General features: G+C 43.5%; 1 protein-coding gene across 1 annotated transcript in view; it reads right to left on the bottom strand.

Moving 5' to 3' along the window:
• rtn4rl1b (reticulon 4 receptor-like 1b) overlaps positions 1-22,034 on the bottom strand; it is a 122,476-nt gene extending 100,442 nt beyond the window's left edge. The window contains exon 1 of the mRNA XM_078284285.1: positions 21,891-22,034. Coding sequence (XP_078140411.1) covers positions 21,891-21,903 — 13 coding nt within the window. The 5' untranslated portion in view covers positions 21,904-22,034. The remainder of the gene's footprint in view (positions 1-21,890) is intronic.
• Positions 22,035-23,688: the final 1,654 nt, after the last annotated feature.

The raw sequence follows: 23,688 nt of genomic DNA, 5'->3' as shown, positions 1-23,688 counted from the left end.
AAAAAAATAACTAAAATGCATAGCCTCAAAATAGAAAAAAAGTCATTCCGAGTACATGTTACGGTCTCAACGAGCAGCATTCAGGAGGGTTGATGGGCTGGCACAGTAAAAAAACAGTTTGACAGGCCGTCACATTCATAAAGGAGGTGCTGGCAAAAAGAAAGGCCATGTAACGATGCCATGCTGGGCTCCAGGTCAAGTGCGGTTTTTCTGTCCCTCCACCTGGCTGATTACCTGTGATTGCACGGGCAAATTACTGTGCAAATGCCATGCTATCGCAAACCCTTTTAGCAGTCTGGGCCCATGCGTCATATTGTCTGACTGTGAAATGGGTTGCGACGTATATATGTTGGAGTATGGGGGCGGCTGCTCAGAGAGTTTAAAGCAGAGAGTGTGAAAGGGTCAGAGCGGGGTGAGAGAGAGCAAGACAAACAAAAAGAGAGAACATTATGAGGATTGCCTTTGGTAATGGAAGCAAATTACATCCTGCTAGTCTGAATCACAAAACACATGAGGAAAAAAAATTTTTTTAAAAACAAAAAAAAAAAACCTCACAAATAATAACAAGTGCCTGGGCTTGTTTGAAGCACAGGCTTTGATTACCAATGATTCAATGCTTTGTTGCCTCTCCATCCACTTCACCAGCCATGTGTTTGCTTACCCAGAGCATAGTATTCTAGTAATTCTGGGTTTGAGAATGATTGCTTAATGGTTTTGTGTTTGCATTTTATATTTATAACACTTTATATTTATTGTGGATTTATGTATGGTGGATTAATTTGAGTTCTTACCCTGTTGCTATGTTTATGTTTGTAAATTGTATATGTATATAATGTTTTTTATTCATGCTGTATTTATATGGTTTATTTTGTTGTTGCTCTTGCACTGTTGCCATTCCTTATTAACGTCAATCATGATTCCTTTTCTTTCTTTTCGACTATCCATGCCTTGACATCCCACCGCTCACAACAGCTCACAACCCTGTGTACACTTCAAAATCCATTAGTCAGCCTAGAGTCACAGGAGGCCATGCTTTCACTACAGTACACTGGAGTGAAGGAATCTGCTATCACAGGTTTATCTGAATTCTTTGCAACTACCTCCAGTCTTCTGCCTCTTCAACGCAGACATGCACACCACGTAGTTGCACAGACTCGCACATAATCGCAGACGCGGACACAAACACAGACACATATCCACACACACACACACACTCCAGGAGGGGAGAAGATATGGAGCTGTAATGTATCACCCCCACTGGCTTGGCCTTTTCACACAAGCTGTTGTGGGTCTCTTATCGCCCACGCGCCTTTCATGTGCAGTGGCAATGTTTTTTAGCTGAATGGGTTGGATGTAACTATACATCAGCAGAAACCCTGTGGTCTCCATAGGAGCGACCTGCAGGACAGAGAGGTGAATGGGTTCACGACTTAGACTTAGACGTCTTTCCCTTTCTTTCTGCGCTGTCGTGTTGCGAAGGAGAGGACAAGTCAAGACGGGAGGAGGGTGAGTGAGGGAAGGGTGGAGGGCAGTGTTTGATGTGTATTAGTACACAGACAAGCCTGATTAGACAACAGAACAGCAGCACTTTGTCGCGTCATGTTTCACCCCCCCCTCTCACTCCTTTCTCACTCGGTATCAATAACGAATTACATCGCCACTCTGATACGTATGTACACAGCCTGTCCGCGGCTCATCCACCTGATAGTCATCGCTTACATCTTAGCTTCTGCATAGTGTAATCTATACACACCTCCCCATAGGGATTTCTATAGGTGTGCTGCTACACATAGCCACGGCCTGTGGTGAGCCCTTATTCTACAGTATATCCGTCTTTTTCTTCTTCTTAGGTATAAAAAGCACTTCGAATTGAGAATCTAGAAGAGTGGCAAGTGATAAAAAATGGGAAGCAGTTTCTGTCTCATTCTGTCTCTCAGCTGTCTGTCTCTCTTAATTTTTTTTGTCGCAATCTGCCTATTAACACAGCTGCCATGTTTCATATCCGCCACCCACCAGCCTTCTCCTTGAGGGATGTCTGAACATGCCTGACTTGGACGCTACCCTTTCTTCCTTCCTGGTGGCCTCCTCGGTGCCTCCTATGGCGTGACAGGCAGACATGGACTTGGCCGCCACTCCCGCCATCTGCTCCCCCGCTTCCAATGGAGAGAGAGCCTCGTCAGGGTCAAGCAGGTACCCCACTGGAGCCGGGCAATGTCGGCCGGGACAACATTTCTATTCTCCTGGCTTTGTCATGGATAGCAAAATGCATTTTGCAGAGGCCTCAAAATAACATACAAATAGTGTCAATGAGTAGCATTCAGGAGAGTTGATGGGCCAGCAGACAGTTTGGATAGCAGCCACCCCTGACATCGAGATAATGGGCTGGGTAGTCATGCCACTGATGACCCATGACGAGGTCCTTTAGCGCTGTGTCGGGACTAGCTATGTCAAAGTCTGAGTTCAGGGAGAAAATAAAGAGCTGTAATCGACCATTTTGTAAGAGGAGCGCGACCCAGAAAAGCTGACTCAACTTTGACCCCGATGAGTCACGAAAGAGCAGAAATGTTGCTTCCAGCGGCAGAGAGCTGCGTAGGCCAGTCAAAACCGAGACCCTGCTCTTCTCACAGACCTGAATGTTTTTAATGTCCCCACCCAGGGCTGCTCTTTAGACAACGGCTATGCTTGGTTTCCCTCTCCTAAGAACCAGTGTTTGCTCCCCCAAACTTCTCATCTTGTTCTGCAACACCTCTCTTTTTATCTATTTAGTGATGTTACAATTTAAAAATAGAAACAGTTGCCAGAATCAAAAATAGAAGTGTTCATGTGCACTGATACGTGACAACACCTCTCTGGAATGCTTCCCAACACCTATCAAGGCATGTGTGCAAACTAGGAAAATGGAAGGTTACACTGACTTCTACAGGGATCAGACCATTTGAAGGTGTGAATTGGAACTGATAGGGGGGCTTAATCTCGACTGTGTGTGTGTATGTGAGTGTGTGTGTGTGTGTGTGTGTTGGGGGTTTATGGGCTCCTTCAAGGACCATTTGTTTCTCATTTTCAAAAACATCATTATGTGGCCTCCCATTAGCAGCCATGAAATGTAAACAAATAATATCAGCACCTTGTCAGTGAATCGAAGCAATTTTGCAAGCGAAAGTATAGTGGCATACTGTGTGATTTTTTCCTTCATCCCTGTCCAACAGGATGCCATTAAGTACACATTAGGGAGGCTTTTTAGGTGCGAGTTAACATAAGTGTAGTACAGCAACCTGATGTACTTCCTCATCCCCCCCTCCGCTGTCCTCCCCCCCCCCCCACCCCCTCCACTAAGTAGATATGTGTCCTCCAATCTGGTGAGTCTGAAAAAAGAACTGTGCAGAGCAGACAGCAGCAACAATAACCCAGGGCTCTTCTGACTCCACATCGCTAATGACCAATCCAAGCTGTCGTCCATTACAACACATATAGGTACATGATGAATATTGGAGTGCATTAATTCAACATTTGGAATGGCTAAGGCAATTTCCAGCGTGCACACAATATATCTGTTTTCCATTAGTGTCATTAGACTTGCTTCTCCGCTTTTTGCCGAATGCCCTATGAATGGCAGATCTGACTGTGGGTTTAATAACATGCAGGACATTATGTTTATATGCCAGTAATTCTACATAAGTGAAATAATGTATTCTACAGCCAGTCTTTCCTATTAAACGTGTCTCTCATGAGACATCAAAGGGTGTGCATTTTAAACGGCTATTATCCTCATATTAAGGCTGGGTTTATGACTCTCACAATGGAGTGCTTTTTGATTGCATTATTTCATTATTTTGTTGGCGAGCTCACATTTGCATGTGAGTAAACAATAAAAACACAGAGCAGTGGCCCAGGCTGAAGTCAAGAGCATACAGACCTCATCTGTCTTTCTCAACAAGACATCATTTGTAGTTGAGCTGCAAGCACATATACAAATGCAAACACAAATACGCACATAATTGTTCATATATTCTCTCTCTCTGTCTAGCACACACAGACAAATATCAGCGGACACACACACGGTTCTAGCCCACACAGCACACTGTACAGGGCCCACCCCTAGTCATTTTCTGTCATTTGACACACACACAGACATGCATACACACACACACACACACACACACACACACACACAAAGAGAGAGAGAGAGAGCGAGAGAGAGAGAGAGAGAGCAATGAATTCCAACACTGCACTGCAGATCCCTTTCTTCCAGACATATGACATTTAGTCAGTTATCATAGCTGTCAAAACAAGTGTTTTCTCCGTTCTGCAGAGCGAGGCAGGTGATGGTGTGGGAGACAAACAGGGAGGGAGAAAGGGAGGAGAAAGAAAAGGGAGCTAAATCGAGCCCAGAGGGGTAGTCTGTGAGGTGGAGGGAGGCCTGAATGATAACCAAAGAGACAAAGAGACAGAAACAGAGAAAGTAAACAGCATTTAGCACCACCTGAGACAGTGGCGTGGTGTGACGTGACACATGGGAAACCATATAGCACCAAAAAAACAACGGGCACCGTCAGGCACCCTGTTTCTGCCATGAGCTTTCTATACCACGCTGCACCACCACACCCATTGAAAATTACCTCCACGACAACTACCACAGCATAGGCTCTGTAGTCTTCTCTGAACCCAGGCTGATCACAGACTGCCTCACTGTGGACACATCCAGCCCTGGAGGCATGCCCTGGGGAGGAGAGGCCTCTGGGTCTCACTGGATAGCTCTGATGTCGCTGGGCCTCTGATGATCCAGCTCAGTACGCTCTGCTGCTGCCGGGGTGTGGCTAGGTGAGCGTGTACACGGACAGCCTGTCTTCAGATTAATGTGGCGTCGGCAACAAGCGCGGATAGATACTATTGAATATTGCTCTTGGATGAACACGGTAAATGCACAGCCATGTCTGAGGAGCCTGTTGATTAGGATTCAGAGTAGTGAAGCCACAGGCTATCCCCAGAGCAAGACGGAAGTGTTTAATGGCACACACACAGCTTGGAACGCTGTCCTTTATCATATCCTGTTGCCAAGCCCCTACTATCATGAATAATGGTACAGGTGGATGCATTTGCTACGGCAAGGCACAGCTGCGAGGAGTCTTTCAGTGCTCATTCAAAAGGGTTATCATTATGTTGCCACTTCCTTACTGTAGCTCCTTTAACGACCTGTAGCCCTGCATCCATTTTACAATCCTTCTCCTGGACAACCTCTGTTGCTCTCTCATTACCATACATTGATCGGAGTAAGGGACTCCACTTTGAGTCGCTCTGGGCTGCACAGTCCCACGACATCCACCTACTGCCTCATTAAACTACTATTCATAATCCCTGTGGCCTTTAACTGCTAAATTTATCTCCGCTGTGTTTTTTGTAAAATACCTCCCATTACCAAACACTTGAACAAGTTAATACTTTGAGCAAATGTAATTTCCATTGCTAGCTGTGACATAATGGTACCATTTTCTTTGAAGTACATGCTTATGGTACACATGGCTTTGAAAGCCCATAACACATCTGTGACTTATGGGGCATTGCAACACTATGATAATGGTGTATTACAGAGCTTTCCAAACCATTCTCCACAATCTTTTGTCCACTAAAATTAAATGTTTAGTCTATATTACCCTAATGAAGCTATTCATGTGTTGTGGTCACCTTTAAGTGAAGTCAACTACTTGCTCATTGAGTATTATAGATCTTAATGAACTACTATTCATGCATTTTCACTTAAGGGTCTGCCAAGATAAAAGTTATTGAACTCATTAAATGTTCATCCAGTACACTCATCCAGTACACTGTGAGTCTGTAATGGGCCTGTAAAGCAGTGAGCAGCTGGAGAGTTCCAAATGTTGAAAATAAATACAGTTTCAACTACAGTAGCTCAAGCTATAGCTAGCCATCCTCTCAGCTATAGAAATATAGGAGAGAGGCTTCTTTAGCCATCCATGTCTCTCACTCCCTGTTTTCCTCTCTCTCTCTCGCTCTCTCTCTTTCTCTCTCCCTATCTTTCTCAATCGTTCCCTCTGAGGATCCCTCTCATGTTTTCTGCACTGCCCTATTAGAGTGTACATCCAGCCAGTGCCACATTAAAACCCCTACAACCCAATGCTTGTGGACTCAGATAAAGATCCCTCTTTTTACTGAGCAGTTTGATCCTTCTCAGACGGCACACACTACATTAATATTCTCTCACAGATCATAGACAAAAGAGCCCCAGACCCATGTGCTGTACTGACTGGTGTGTCATCTGTGCATCAGCCAGAAAGAGAGAGAGAGTGAGAGAGAGAGAGAGAGAGAGACTGAGGTGAGGATACTCAAATATATGGTAACACTGCATGAATTTTTCATCTGCCAGCAGCTGTTTTCATAACCTTTTCTCGGGGCAGCCACTGCGGTTTCTGCAGTGCCAGAGAGTCATTGGCACGTCAAGCTTGGCGGCCATGGGAATCTGAACGAGTGTGAGAGCAGAAGAGGTGGGGACGTTGGCGAGGGTGACAGGTCAGCTGCGGGGGGACGCATGCGTTAGTCTCTTGGGTCTTCGCTTATGTTTGAGACAACGGGCATGTGTGTTATGGTGAAAGGCTGTCCCTGGCAGGTTTCCCTCTGAAGGAGTCAAGCAAGAGACAGGATCTTTATCCCTGGAGAAACGGCCCAACCCTCTGTGCCAATTTGGGTCCTGCTGCTGGTGCATGATGGGAAAGAAAAAGATCCCTCCCTCCTTTTTTCCTCCCCTGTGAAAAGCACCCTGACCTGAATACAGATTCAGACGAATAATACTCGCTCTGTAGAGGAGGGCAGACACGACTTTTTGAGTATTCATCATCTAAAATCCCTCTCTCGCCCCTTCAAGGTGAGATTTTGGGCGTGAGGACTGCAGAATTATGCTCCGGCTTGTGAACCAAGTGAGAAAGCACAAGAAAAGACAGGCAGAACATTGTGAGGAGAGAGAAAAACAAGCAAATGTGACTGCGCAGTCGAGAGCTGCAGCCCCAGATTCACAATCATACTGGGAATCACAACACTTTTTAATAATTCAGGATGAATAGAGGAGAGAAAATTCTGCAGCAAGCAAGGAAGCCAAGGAAATGACAGAGAGGAAAAGAATCCAACAACACTCTCCATATAAAATCTCCCAGTCTGGAAACATCCGGACGGCTGCTACAGCGTTACGGTATATTACAGTATAGAGAATTGTTTTCCCTGTTGTGCTGCTGGTTATTGATGGCATAGTCTCACTCACATCTACTCTAGCAACCGCTACCTCACCCCGATGTCTTTATTTTCATTGCACAGCTATGCTTAAGGATGAGGCGGTTCTTAAAATTGACTTACCAACTTTAAAATTTACTCCCAATTCTACAGTGAAGGCATTTAGTCAAACTGCCCAATGTGGGTGGTGGGTAAGTTGCACCAATACCCCAATACACATTTAAAGGACTAAGCCAAATGAGAGTTTGTACAATTATCTTGGTTCGATTTTTCAATTTGTCAGGGCAGCTGTACGTTTCTCTCACAATACTTTCCTTTTAGCGTGGAGTTAAATTCTAATTGAATTTTTTCACAAATGAATCAATTCATTTGGTGTTCTACTCTAACCGACCCTGGCCCAAACCACATCTCATTATGTTCCAGTATTCTTAATTTCTCACCACTGGCAAGAAGGTAGTGAGTGAAAAAAACAACATTTGCCAATTAGTCTGAGCCCTTGTGATTTGCCACTCTTGCTAACAATTCCAATTTACATTAATTATTCATTTTGAGGCCGCGCACACAGTTGTCCCTGCCAGAAGGGCTTGAAAGAGAGGAAGTGCTGCGGTGAGATCTAATCGTGTGTGTTGACGCTGTTCTATTTCAAATACCACTACTTAGCAAGCCACTCTCCCCTTTGTGTGTCCTGTCTTTCTCATGTCTGACTCGCTGTGTGGAAAATGCTCTATAGGCCTCATATTGAAATCTATACCGCAGCTTCACAAAATCCTCTCGTCTTGAATATGACTCTCTCTGTTGACACAATATTTTCGATATGCGTACGTAGCAAACACATTGTTCGATGCTGCTGAGTGCAGATGTTGATGCCTCCTAATTCTCACAGTTCTGTAATTGTATTTTGTCTGCTGCAGAATGTGTTTGTCTGTGTATACCAGGTGCTGCCAGGATTCATATTTTCCTGTGAACACCCCACTGCGTCTGCATCAGTGTTCTTTTGGTGGCTGAGTTTGTTTGTGGGTCAAGTCTAGCCTCATAAATCTGCATTTGCGCGAAGCAGAGCCACCAAAGCCTTACTGTAGTCTGGGCAAGAGGCGCCGGATGAGACTAAGACAAAACACATTAGCCCATTGTTTATACGCCTATCTGTTTTCAAGTATGCCTTGTTTATTGTTGTGACTGGAGATGAGCTGGAGCTCTGGGAGTGTTTACAGGGCTGCAGGGGCCGAGGCTGCTGAGCCGCTGGGTCGCAGGGCTGGGGCTTAGAGGTCATGGCCTTTATGTTCAGACACACTCTCCAGGGAATACCGCCTCTCTACCTAACCTAAGTCTAAACGCAAATGCTAACACACACACACATATACACACATGCATACTCTTCCAGGTGTTCTCTCTCTGTCTTTCTCTCTCTTGCACATATAGAAATACACACACACACACACAACACACACCCCTTAGACGTGTCTTATTAATCATGAGCCAAAGGAGATTGAGAGAGTTTTTAATACACACAGCAGGACAGCGCTGACTGCAGACCAAGGGGGAAGGCCTGGCTGTGAAATGGCACAGATCAGGACAGATGTTGCAGACTTGTTGCTTATCTAAATAGGGGCCTAGTTTGTGCACAGAGGCATGGGAAATACCCTTCACATAGGTATGCAAAACGTTGCACACATTGTTAAAATCAAAAGAAATATCTAATAATCATTTATTGAAGGGAATGTGTGTAATTTGAAGACAAATTAAGGCTTTTTTGGTTGTATTTTTTCAGGTCTCTTTCTAATCAGCAGGACTTGATTTGTCATCTTTTTTTTTATTCTCCCTGTGCATTTGATATTTTTGCACTGATTTACATCAGAGACTGAGGCAAAACTGACACTTGAAAGAAACATCTTAACACCCAACATTTTTGCTTTCTCTTGTTGATCTTTATTTGAGATTGGCTAAATTGCTTTCTAGCAGCGCGCTCTTCAGAAGAGTAATCAGTGTTGTTATTACAACACATAAGCTCTAATGCTGACACTATGAAACAGACCTACTATTTTTACTATTTTTCTTTGGTCCTCTGAATTTTTTAATATTTATATATTTTGACATCTGCCATATCTCTCGTTTTTCTGCCATGTCAACTTCAACTTCTGTTTTATTTTAGCTTTGGAGAATTTGTTGGGACAGAGGTACCTAACTCAGCTACACCTTCCAGGCTAGATCACACAATAATCAAGGATCCATTTTGACAGAGGTTTTCTGCAAACATGCGTATTCTCTGGTGTGACATGAGCCGCAGTGACATGGCAGCACGCTAAAGGGGACTTCTTAATATAACCCGCCATCTTACCTCAGTCAGCACATGCTTTCCACTCGAAGGATAAGCTGACCTTTGTGTTGCTCTGTGAAGATGTGCGATAAACACTGTAAATCAAAACTTTGAACATGTAAAGGTGCCGCTGTGGGCTCTTCAAAGTCCACCAAAGCAAGAGTAAAAACAGCTACAGCCGAGTGAGTCGTCACAAGAACAAGAAAGAAGTTTAACTTAGAGCTGTGCCTTTACAGTTGTGCCGCTTTTATTTCAAAAGGCAAGTTTGGTGTCAAAGGTAGAAAAGAGAAACAAATAAAAACTTCATAGTACAAACTGATCACATAAATGAGAAAAAAACTATTATTATTATTAATCATGATATCATCATATCCTTCAGGAGGATTATGTGGGCCATGACAAGTAGATGAGATCCAGGATATAACACTGTACAGAGAGAGAGAAAGCTGAAGCCTCTTAGTGTTCCAGAAGTGTTTGCACCTGCTAGGTGGGAGGCATAGAGCTGAAGAGCGCTCATACATACAGGGATGCAACAATAACAGTGTGATTCTCCAAAAGAGAGAGTGAGAGAAAGAGAAAGAGAGAAAGAGAGAGAAAGAGAGAGTGTGTGAGACAGAGAGAGAGTATGTGTGTGTGTGTGTGTGTGTGTGTGTGTGTGTGCGCACCTGCAGCCAGATCACCCCAGCTGCTCCCACACAGTGCCAAGAGCTATTCCAATCAGCAGGATAATAGTGCCATCATCGCATGGTTTCGTAAGCCTCGGTACTCCGGGCACAGAGATGAGACACTGGGTAAATGTATGCACTCTACAGTCGCAAACAAATGCAGTGTTTTTGGCGCGGCCTGTGGTGAGGGCCCCTGACAGCTTGAGCTGTGGGCTCCTTCTTCTCACTGCCACATCAAATAGCGCGTACTGCGTGGAGACTTTGGGACAAGAATGATGTTTAGATCATAAACAAGGTGTGAAATTTGGACATAAACACAGTGTGCTGAAGTGTTCTCCCTCCAAAGGGGAAGGAACTGATGCTTCTTTCCCCAGCTCCTCCTCGCTTACTGTCCACATGTCTTTCTTTCTTTCTTTCTTTCTTTCTTTCTTTCTTTCATGCACACACACAAGCACATGCACACACACAGTAAAAATTGTTTCATTTTCACTGTGAGAGAAACAGCCAAACCGACTGAAGCTATGTAATGTACATCGCCAACAGTCTATCATTACATACAGTATACTGGACCTATAGGTGACCATTGAGAGTAGATACTGAGGCTGAGTCATTGGCACATTAGAGATGTAGCTGTTGTTTGCACTGAAGATTGGAAAGCCTGTCCTTCTGAACAGACAAACGATATGCACCCGATGCACCAGATGACGCATATTTCAAAATCATCTCAAGCACTTGAAGGCAGCAAGCTGTATTTTTTTTGTTCTGTTGGAGTAATCATAATTATCTGTTCCCTGACTAGACATATATTACCATTATAAATATCACACCTTTACAGCAATCTTGCTACACCACAAGTGCTAGCGGCACTGTCTATTTGTTGGAGAGGAATTATTTGGAAATAGTACATTGGATTCTCTTTTCAGCTACCTGATGAAACCATTGAATGGCCTTGTACCCAAGTGTTATATTAGCAATGCCTTTTCAGCTTTGCTTTATAACATTTGGAGGAAAAAAAATAGGCTGCAGCTGTCACTGCAGGGCTTGTAAGACAGATGCAGAGTAGATGGGGTCTCCTACTGTGGCTACCTCTATAATATTTTATTCTTGCCAAATCAGGCAGAGAGAGGTTGAAGAAGAGAAACTTATACAATAGTTATTCAAGAGAGAATCTTGGCCTGGAAAGTAAAGGCACGGAGGCAGAAAAACAGATGCCTTTTGCTTGTCTTTACTGCGGCCAATCTCTCCTTCACTGTTCCTCCTTTCAAACAATGAAAAATGCATCTCTGTCTCATCCTGCCGTCTGGTGTCACATGGGGTTAACACCTCTACTTCACCGCCATGGGTGACAGGCATGTCTCCGTGTGTTAACGCATGTGTGTGTGTATGTATGTGCGTGTACAAGAGTGATTGTAGCCTACATGTCCATGTGCTCATAAATGTGTACACACCTAGAATGTATGTCCCTTGAAAAAGAAAAATGGCGGTCCGTCAATCTCAGGGGTCAATGTGCTTTTCTTATCAATGTCACCACCTCCGGCACACATACAGTATACTCCCCCAGACATCATTACAGCTCACTCCACTCTCCCTTTCTCGCGGTCTCTCTCTCTCTCCTTTTCCCTCCTTCCCACCCTCCCTCCTTCCCTTTCACCCTCTCTCTCAATTTCAACAACTCTTTGTACTTGCTTTTCCCCCCTATGTTGACAATGTCATTGAATCTATTAACTTCCCTTTGACCAGTGTGGCACAGCCTCCTCCTCTGCAACACAATCTGCGAATGTGTTTAGAAGGAGACTCCAGCTTAATACCACTGGCAGGCATCTACCTTATACCTTGGCATACTTGATGTTCTTTCAAAGAGTGCTTTTTCTATTCCCCAGAGAGTGTGAAACTGGAGGGTATGCAAAAAGGATGCAAGTACTGAATAGCCACGAGAGACATGTCAAAACATGCCACCATCTATGGCCATAAGGACAATAACGCTCCAAGGTCTCAGCTTGTTGCTACAATGAGAGAAAGTGGGGTTAAACGCATCACACACAGCTTGAGGGTGCGCACCACAGTAATACAGAGCCTGGGGTTTCTTGGATTGGTTGACTGGCTGATCCCCAGCTACAGGAAGGCTTGAACTGGAAAGTGGCTCCAGAGGATGTTCTGCGCTCGGCTACCTAACTCACAGCGACTGTTAACCTCCCCATCCATCAGTAGATAGAGCAGCCGTGACACAAAAAACCTGCTTCTTCCATTAGAGCCCTGACAGAGCCTAATGCCTGTCCTTGCTCTCTCTCTCTTTCTCTCTCTCTCTCTCTCTCGCTCTCTCTCTTGCTTTCTCGCTGTTACAATATAATGAAGTCTTCTACCTCCTTCTGCACCTATGAAGCAAGCGACCAAACAAATCTGTAATAATTCTGTTTTGTTTTTTTTCCGTTACCTTCTTCCCAGCGCCTCCTTTGTTCTTCCCTTGATGCCCTCTTCTTTGAGGAATGAGGGGACTCACATTGGCAATAGTGTGAATTAGCACACAGACACACAGGGATGAAAGACCAGTTCTTATTATGGCCTAAACGCATGAGCACACTTCTGGGAATAGAGATGTGTAAATGAGCTCCACACGCCAAGTGCTGTCTTTTCTGGGCTGTTGTTTTGCTCTTTTAAATAATTGACAAGGCTGTGCTAGTGAAGACAGGGACAAATCTGCTGAGTTAATATCCCAGCCAGAGGAGTTTTAGCACCAAACGCTATCAATCCCCCTGCATAGAATTGTTACCGCCATGGCAGTTCATAAATCTTATGTAACCCCAGCTCAGCGATATAACAAGCGCATTCTGCCAACATGTTCTGTTTATTGTTTCTCTGTCGAGCTGGCAGAGGATGACATCTGCTGTATTTACCCTCTAGATTACGTTCCATTTACAAACAACACTTTAACGTCAGGCAGGCCTCTGCATCGGGGCTGGGGACATATTAGCCTGATTGCTGAGGGCAAACTGTAGGCTGTTTCGGCCATCCGGGGAATAAGAGACTTGTAGTTTTAGTAAGAGTTGGAGCTGTCAGTGGTGCACGCATGGCTTAGACAGTGATCTTATATTGGGAGTGTTGGGGCAGAGCCATGGCAGTGTTCACTGTCAGGCTGTGGCATCTCTGTGTTTCCCACTCTCCCTTGGGAACTGAGCAGTGCGTGATTGAGGCCTTGACTGGGAGAAGCAGCTACGAGACACAGCATACATGGTAGTGACTATCTATTAGCCTGACAGGTTTTTTTTCTTGCTTCTCTTTCCTTTTTTTGTCTGGAAGGCATGGCAGGATGCAGCTTTCTCTTCAAGGTCCCCTGCCAGCCACAGCAGATGGGTGGAAACCTCTCTTAGGAATAAAAACAGCACTGAGCTTTCCCCTCTTGCTCCCCATTAAAATCCCAACCACAATCTACTCCTGCACTGCCAAGAGACGAAAATCCATATCTGAAGGTGTTTTCATTCAAACCTTACTCCACCTTTAGACCACAATGTTGTGATATCTGTCCATTCAATGAACATGCTCCCTAGTGATGGGCATGAACAATATGACAAATCCTCCTCAGGGTAGATAAGAAGAACAGCTATGCTATCTTTTCAAAGCGGTTCCATCTTAAATAGAAAGGTACCTGGGTTTTTACCAGGGCAAGGTGCGATGGAAAGCACTTCATTAGAATGCACAACTGAAGCCCTGCAGGACTAAAATGATTGGAATGTAAAACAACCAGCTACCAGTCTCACTACTCCTAACTCCTCTCTCTACCTCATCCATCCTAAAGCAGGGTCTCCCCAGCCACACCTCTTGCCCAAGAAAAGAGCTACAGCCACCACAGCATCACTTAAGGAGCCTGGAGATGCAATGCAGCAGCACAAAACCAACATACCCCACACAGTCATGCTGCATGCACCATGTGCCACAATCCAACTCAGCATACCAGTCCAGTCCAGCGAGGGCTCTGTACTCTTTACCAAGTACTGGAATAATTAACACCCTTATCTGCGGCGCACAAAACAGCACCTGGCACCTCAATTGTGAGTTTGATGCCCAGTGTTTATGATGCCAAGGTCTTAATGGCTAGAATGGTTTCTATTAGTGAGGGCCAACACTGAAGAGCAATGCTTGTTAGAGAAGGAAAAACATGGACAAATGTCAAGGACTTCACTCTCATTCAGAATACAGAAATACAGAAGGAGTGAGTGTAGGAGTGCTTTTCTGTACCAGAAATAGATTTCAATTGCAAGGTAGGCTGCTAACGCAGCAGGCCATTTTTGACTCAGGCATATGTGTAAAAAAAGAGGGTAAATTGAAACTGGCAATTCCAAACCATTCTTATCCCCATTGTATGAGCCTTAATAAGGTCAAAACATGGTTCCGCTGCTGTAAATGACTGAATTTAAGACCGCTCTAAGACAATTGTGAAGGATTTGCATACAAAAAGATATGTGATTGTAGAAAAGACCTTGGCCCATATTCTGTAATTACTACAACTCCATCTGTCTCTGTCCTGCTTTTTAAAATAATACGTATCCCTTCCTCTCTTTAACTCTCTTTTGGATTCCACAGTAAATCCTCTTGTCCTCCTCAAGCCATTATACAAGACAACATCTGGTGCCAGCCTGCACCTCATCGTTTCGCTCTTGAAATATTTAACACAGTATGGAAATACTGTTCTTGCTACATTCCAAGAATACTTGAATATAATAATTCTGAATATGAGATGAATGTTGCGAAAAAGTCCAAACTAATTTAGTTTCAGTAGTGTTTTTTTCATCAGTTGGACACTAGCCCAACAGGATTACAATGACACTCCACAATTAATCATCCTTTGCCATTCTAGAGCCAGTCTTCCCAGTTGGGGGAGGGTGGGAGTGAGTTTTGAGTGGTGCTGTAGCTGCAATATCACAGTCCACTTTGTACATAGCATTGCAGAGTGGCATTAATCTTCACAGGTTACAGCCCATAATTTAGCTGAACCCTGACTGTCCCTGTAAAAGTCACTGCCCAAGCCCCGACAGAGGTACGAGCACAGATAACATTTGCCAGAACACAGACACTCCAGATATTACAACCACTCAGCTCAGATGTGAATGTGACAGTAGCCTGTCTCATTAAGGCCAGGGAGGAGCAGGCCAGCTCTAGTGGAGCTGTGCAGCAAGAGGTAAGAAGAGAGAGAGAGGACCAAAGACAGAAGTCTTGGAAATGGAAGGATGATTATTGTTCGTTTTCCCCCACCATATTCCCTACTGAGTGTTTTTAATTTCAACCAGCAGCCAGAGCAGAGACTTTCATTTAGAAGCATCTTTAAACCTGCATTACAACTGATACTCTGGAGACTGAATTAGCCATTGTTTTCACGTCGAACATCTTGCAATAAATGAGTTCTGAATGTGACATGGATGGAGTGTGAGATTAATTTGAGGCATAATAAACAAGATGAATCAATACTGGGAATTGCAATCAGTTCAGAGCTAATGTCACGCAAGAGACTGTGTGTGTGCGTGTGTGTGCAGTACATGCCTGTGCTTGTGAGCGTACATACAGACCAAACGTGTGCATAAAAATCTGTGCTTGTCTCCAATAACAAATATATTTAAGGTGAACAAATATATTTCAAGGTGAACAACCGCTTTCTTAACCTCTGCTCCATCTTGCTATGATGTGCCACTCCATCTTGAGGACTTGCTAACTCTCAATGCCAAAAGGGCAGATGCCCAGGTGCTGCTGTGGCTGAATTGCTGTCCTCAGCACACAAAGGCAATGTCGCCTGGGGAGGATGGCTCAGGAAGGGGGAGAGCTGTCAGAGTAACAGGAGAGCACCTGGGATTACTGTCAACAGTCTCCTGGACTGTCTCCCCCCACCCCCCCACCCCACCCCACCCCACCCCGCCCCTACCTCCGTCGTGTCTCCTAAGATCTATGGCATTCTCATTGACATTGACCTTTAAACTCCAATTAGCCACTTAAACAGAAATTAATTATTAATATTAGAAAAACCAACAGGGCTTAGGTTGTTTGTCTCTTTCACCTCATTATCATCTGCTAATGACCATCCTTGCATCTCATTTCCACACCAAAGGGGAGGAGACGGCGTTTGTAGAAGAATCAGGCGATTTTTTTTTTAAAGGGCAAACTGAGATGGACACATTTTTCCAGGCGTGTTCTGTAATTTTCACTTCTGACTCCTGTTAGAATGTCCTGTGGATTCAATCATTCAGATGTCTCTTCAGACTGCATTAATAAGAGAGTCCTCAGCTGCATAAGAGCACAACATCCGCCTCTGAACTCAGAGCCCTCATGCCCTAATTCAGTGTGAAATGGTTGACAGGGAAGTGTGAAAATGGCTCCCGGAAAAAACAACGGTTCATGGCAAAAAGTGACATGCACACCAGTCAGAGTTGTCTTCTCCACACACTCTTGTTAATTATTTGTCATCTTCTGTTAAGTGTCACGTGGTGGAAGAGTGCCAGGGGCTTCCATGGTAACACCACAGAGTATTGGCCACTAAATAAATGGCTTTTGGATTTGAACAGTCGCCTTTGGATAAATAAGATGTTTGGCATGCACTGACAGAGCCAGAGGTGTATTGCATAGCGGTGTAATAAGTGGGACTCAGCAATCCAATAATTGGTAATGTTCTGTCAATTACCCTTGGTGCACTGTTTTCTAGGCTAGATCTGCAGACTACAAATAGGCCAATCAGTTTGTTCAAAAGTTTTTGGTTGCCTTATCCAATTACATCAGAGTTTATGCAAAACGGCGCACCAATTAAAAAAGGGTGTGGGTGGGTGAATGTGTTTGCTTGTGTATTTCAGTTTACTCTTGGTCTATTTATCTGTATCTGCCTGATGTTTCGATTTGCAGATTCCACCATTTCAAATGGAATGTGTATAAAGTCTTAAAATTTACATTTTTAAATGAGTGTCAGACAGGAGCAGAAACGTTGTCCTCCCCTCAGATTTGCTTTCTATTTTTCAGGCGGATTAGAAAGATTTAGGGGATCAGTTAGAGGTTTATATTTTTGCTCCCCTCTGCATTATCCTCTTCACTTCTCTTCAAACCTGCTCTCCTCCAAACTCTCAGTCATCTGTCCACACTGCCTCTCACCCTAACGCAAACACCAGTCAAACCAAAAACTACAACAATACAGAGTTGACAGGGAGTGATGGCAGAAGCATGACAGTGTGAGAGGATTAGAGAGATGATAATATGAGGAGGGAATCTATTCTGTTTAAACAGAACTCTCTCTGGCTTGATGGTGGCTGAAAGTTTGCAACATATAACTGTGACAGATGGGTATTTACTGCTCTTGTGCAAATTCATGCGGTGATATCGAATCACTTGCATGGGGTTTGCTTAAGGGTGCTGTCTGTGTCTCCTACTCAGGCCAGACTGCTGTTTGTCCTTTGGTAACAATGAGAGATGCAAATTACCTAAGACTTCACTCCTATGTACAAAGCACTGGATGTCTATGAATTAGGGCTGCAACTAATGATTATTTTCATTATCGATTAATCTATTGATTATTTTTTTCAATTAATTGATTAATCATTTAGTCTATGAAATGCCATCACAAGTTCCCATAGCCAAAGGTGATTCTTAAAATTTCTTACTTAGTCTGACAAGCAGCCAAAAAAATCCCTAAACTATTCATTTTATAATGATATGAAACAGAGAAAAGCAGCAAATCTTGACATTTGTGAAACGGTAACCAGCAAATGTTATGGTATTTTTACTTGATAAATAACAAAAACGATTAATCAGTTATCAAAATTATAATCGATTAATTAAGTTGACTAATCGATTAATCGACTAATTGTTTCAGCATTATGACTCACATCATCTTTTGGGTGAAAACATCTCGCTACAGGGGATTGGAGCCTCTTGACGTCTGAGAGGTTATTTGATATTGTGGAGAGCAGTGTTGGCTGAAGGGCCTCTGAGGCCACCGACACAAACCCTGAGAGACGCCTGAACGAGTGAGCAGAGCTGGAACGCTGCAGAGCGGAGGCCACAGGTGTTTCCTTTCCTGCGTTCATTGTGTTCCACTGAACTCATTAATGGCAAAGTTCTCTCCATCCTCTGGCCTTGTACCCCACCCTGACTGATAGTATTGGAAAACAACAAGGCTAACTGTATGAGCAATACACTACTCTATAGCCATTGCTTACAATTACAACTGATTTACAAAAGATGATTACTAAATGCTACAATATTTGATAATTGCTCAGAACAATTATCTCTGCATATTTTCAAACACAGGAGATAAAAGAGTGAAGAGCACACTGTGGCTTTGTTTATTTTAGATGGTATATCTAAGACAGAGTGATCACAATTTCAATTCATTAGTATTCATACAAATGTTACTGTATCCGTCAGCGTGTGCAATTATAAAGCTTGCATGATCTGCAATGTTCTTACAATCCCTTTTGTTCTGTCAAAGCTAAATTTCATTATGAAAATGCTCATCACGTTAAATGAAGTCGATGCCAGTGCATTTCCCAATTAGGCTTATCTTGCAAGTCTGACTCTTGTGAAAAGTAAACCTCATTGTGTGTGTGTGTGTGTGTGTGTGTGTGTGTGTGTGTGTTTATGTTTGTGTGAGGGGGGGCAGTGCACATTCACACACTCATTTCTTTTTCAGCAAGTACTGTATGTGAGCTGCATACACGTCTATGTGCGTTTCTGTGGATGATTGGTTGTGTGCCAATGAATGTACAAAGCAAAAGGTAGCAAAAAGTCCACAAAAAGCCTTAGTTGAGCCTTCCAATAAGCCTGAGTAGCATGCGGCAGCAATTACAGCACGTCACAGCATGGTATATTCAGTGGACATCTCTTCCTCTCTACCTAAGAGCCGTTCTGACACATCATCCCCTGTGCCGGCTCTATGGCTGACTGGGTTTGAGAAAGAGAGAGATAGCGAAAGCGAGAGAGAGAGAGAGAGAGAGAGAGAGAGAGAGACAAACGGACAGAAAGATTCTTCTTGATTATCACTGTTTTGCTTTGGCAACAGATACTGTTGTATTTAATGCCAATAAAGCTCATTTGAATTGAATTGAAATAGAGAGAGAGAGAGAGAGAGAGAGAGAGAGACAGAGAGAGAGACAAACAGACAGAAAGACCAAGACAGAGATAGAGTGACATGTATGATTGCAGGCCTACATAAATGTGCCCACACACACACACACACACACACACAGAACCACACACACAGACACACACACACACACACGGAAAAACACACAGATTGTTGTTGTACACGCAACAGAAACCAGATACAAGCACAAGCAGAATCACAAACACCATTCTGACTCACTGTTCAAACAGTGATAGCAGGACCACACTGGCACATCAGCCGTTGAACACACACCGTAGCTAATGCTCCACATGTCTAGACAGAACATATTTGTGCATTATATGGCCAGGACCATGTCTGGACCATGGACCTTGGCCAGTGTCACAGCAATGACCAACCAGTTCAAACTCATGACGCAGAATACAGCATCAGCCGTCCAGTGGCTGTCAGAAAAAATGTGAACCAAAAGGCCATTATGAAAACCGCTACTCCACTCCATTAACATGGTAATTAAGCACAGCTAGCCACAACGTGAAGTCAACCTGAGAGCGAGTGTCAGCTAAGACTCTCAGCATTCTTTGTGTTGTGAATGGTGGATGTGTCACACTAAATGCCGGGCCGGATGCATCAGCCAGTCTCTCTAGAATGCGTTATTTTAGGTGCAAAAAAATTCAAATCCACCAGAGAACTTGTGCACTGTTCCTGCCAATGCTGACGCATCTCTGCCTCACTATTCTAGACTCAGACATGCTGGCATACTGAGCATTTTTGGCAGGCTAGTGAAATCTGTACTTTGAAGTCATTTGTCTTGAATTAAGTGATTTTCTGTCCGGCAGCACTAAGACAACCGACTCACATTCAGAAGAACATGTTTGAGTACACAGTCCTTTGTTGCTACTCACTCTCGTTCCAGCTCCCCATTTAACCCTGGACATAAGTGGAAAATGTATGTGTGCTGTGGGAAACCTTCCCCTCGTGGCTCTCTTAATGCTACATTATCAATAGTAATAGCTATGACCAGCATGTCCATTAGCCTGACACAACACAGACTGACTGTTGTGTTCATACATTAAACTTTAAACACCATCTGATGGAATGCCTAAGCCTTGTCTCGACTAAGTTTCCCACAAAATCCAAATATAACAGAGGGTTCTTGTATTGTCTAATCATTTCTGAGAACCTGTCAGGATACAGGTTTTGACAATATCCTCAAAGCTGTTTTGGCAATGAGTACTCATCACCATGGTGTGTTTCATCTCGACTGTTGGAACAGTAATAATCGATCTGATGGCAGCCAGAAAACATGTTGTTTTTCTCTGCCCCGGAGGCACACAGCAGAAACACACGCATTAAAAAAACAGATGGTTTTTCATAGGTTCTAGACAGAATAAATACAAATACAACACAGTTATATAAAATTGAGATTCTTGCATGATGACATAAAGCCTCTGTGTGTTTATATGTTGTGTGTGTGTGTGTGTGTGTGTGTGTGTGTGTGTGTGTGTGTGTGTATGTGTGTGTGTGTGTGAGGCGGGTAGGAGACTGGGGTGGGTGGAGACAGTTTTGTGAAACACGATCACATTGTGGCACTGTCAACATTAATGAAGCATGTGAATTCTGCTTTAAAAGTTAAAGCATTGATTCTGCTACTATTGCCTATTATAGGCCTGTACAATAACAAAAAAACAGAGCAGGCTAGGTCTAACTCATGACAAACCGATGTGAAAAGTACACCCTAATTTAGTGGTTCCCAAAGTGGGGCGCAGGGACCTCCAGGGGTCCCTGAGGGGGCTCCAGGGGGCCCCAGCAAAATGAGGGAGAGTTTAATTTCACTATTATTTCGCTGCTGTATTAATTTTACTATTCTGATCATAGGTTTTGTTCTCCCTATAGTGTTACCTACCACACCATATAGACAGTTATGCAGTTCTATATTAAATCAGAACTAACCATAACAGTCTTCTCGGATAAGGTCCCATGGGACAAAATCTCAAAATGGGGGGTCGGTCTAATGTGTGTCTATTCGGAGGTCCTTGATATTAAAAGTTTGAGAAGACAAATGTAGACAAATGTATGAGGTGTTAAAGGTTTTCAGTCTAGCTATAGTGTATAGCCACCCGAGGACAACCATGTGAACTGCGGTTTGGTCCATCTCCATTACATCCCGATGTAGCTACTGACACACAGCAAAGTGTAATGCTTTGAGAGATAGCCTTGTGACCCGGGTACAACTCATAAACTGCAGTGCGGCATCAGCTGTTAATATCAAATACCCCCCCACCCCCACCTCCCCGTTTCTTTACATAGATGAATATTTTATTCCCAGCAACCTTGCGTATTCAGTGCGTGTTGTGCAAATTCAAGATGCGCTTCAAATGGCGCATCGCCTGCAATAACACATCTACGGGCAACTTGGTGCATCGTAAATGTGTCACATAAAAACAACTGTTTCACAGCCATAAAAAGTAGCCAGCATGCCGACACTATTTGTTTCGAGAACGGAGTGTTTACCATATGGCACGTAGAATAAAATAATTGCTATCACAATAGACAATTAGGCTAATTTGTGTGTTATTAAAGTTGAGACCCTTACCCCTTTTGAACATTTTGTAGGCCTAAGTGTATTTCGTCTTCGGTCCTCTGAGAATCATCTATTCTTATATTCCAGACTTTAACTTGTGCGCTTTAGTTTTGAAGTTGATCCGAAGCTTTCGTGGGTCGTCGTGTGAATGTCAATTGTCGCTCCTCTGGCTTTTCTTGAGATCCACTCTGCAATATTGAGTTGCACTGCAGACTGCCGTGGGTTTGATAAACATTGACAACAAACAATAGTCTCCTTTTCCACAAAGTCTGGTAGACATTAGTCGGATCTGGGAAATGAGGCGACATGCATTGCGAAACAGATGCAGTGAAATCATCCCCTCGTTGCGAAATAATGTTAACTCCAGTATGTGATGAGCACAAACCCGCCTCGTAGTCCGATTCAACCTTTGATAGCCAACATTTACTCCTCAGACGCCAATGACCGTAAAAAAGAGAGCTGCAAATCAGTTCTGGTGGCAAGTCGACGGTGAACACGGGCAGTCTCCAAAACCACAGATGTTTTAAAATTTCAAATGGCCAATCTAAATGGCTTCTCTCGATGGTTCAGAGCCGTTCAAATCGCATCATATTCGTTAAAATCTCTAATTAACATAAGTTATTTGGATTCACATTCCGCCTCTGATGTCGGATTATAAACGCAGAGTCCTCAAATCCTCCTTAATAATGCAGACTTTGATGCCTTCGGCTTCCTTAGAATCCCCTTTTCAGCGCTTCCCTCCACTTGTAATTGTTACATTTCTCTGATCTTGTCTGTACGGATCTTTCTGCTCTCCACCTATGCATTAGAGGTTGTGGACTTTGATGCGCTCAAGGAGGGAGAAAGTGTGTGGATTGCCTCAGCCCCTCCACCGGGCAGCATGCTGCTCCATCTCTGACTGCTTCTTCTGTCCCTCTCTGCTGTACCCAAAGCCTCGCTATTCCCTCTTCCTATTATCTTGACACTTGGGTCTTAAAAATGAATAGAATATGACAAAAGGTACGGGCCGACAAAAACGTCAGGTGAAGTCTTATTCCAAGATTTGTGATATAGCCTACTGCCTCATTCTGCGGCGGGAGACAGCTTTGATAAAAGCCACTGACTTGCTTAAAAATCAAAGACACTCAAATAACTATCTAACAGACTAGAGAGGCTATGCATGAAGTGAACTGAGTCTCTCTCTCTCTCTCTCTCTCTCTCTCGCTCTCTCTCTCTCTCTCTCTCTCTCTCTCTCTGTCAATCACTCACTCACTCACTCACTCACTCACTCACTCACTCACTCACTCACTTTTAATGGCCCTTAGTTTAGTATTGACCGATTTGGCAGCTTGTTCGAAAAATTGACCATAGCCCACACAACAGTGTACATTACAATGGGCCATGTTCCTGACAAAAAACAAAAACAAAAAAAAAAGTTCAAAAGCTCCAGGCTGAGCATTTAGATGCCTGTAAAAAAAAGCCTATAAAAAATATATGCTGTTTTCAAACGTGAACAGCACATTGCAAAATATTTTAGGCTATGAAAAACACGTTCCCTGAGTTGCAATAATGTTATTAATACTAATACTAATGCTAATCATGCTACTCATACTAGGCTACTAGCCTAATAATAATGATAATGATAATAGCATAATTATAATTAGTTATTAGGCTCGCCAATTATTTTTTTCAATAACTAATACATTTTAAGTCGATTTTATTATTGTTGTTACATTTTTTAACTACAACTACTAACTACTACAACTGCGCGGACCATAGACTTTAAGACCCTGTCCCGTTCACCGACATCGGTTGCATCGGTGCTCGACTC

The sequence above is a fragment of the Centroberyx gerrardi genome, chromosome 6 (genome assembly GCF_048128805.1).
Source record: "Centroberyx gerrardi isolate f3 chromosome 6, fCenGer3.hap1.cur.20231027, whole genome shotgun sequence".
Lineage (NCBI taxonomy): Eukaryota > Metazoa > Chordata > Actinopteri > Beryciformes > Berycidae > Centroberyx > Centroberyx gerrardi.
Note: the sequence above shows the minus strand (reverse complement) of the source record. Positions and strands in the feature narration are given on the sequence as shown.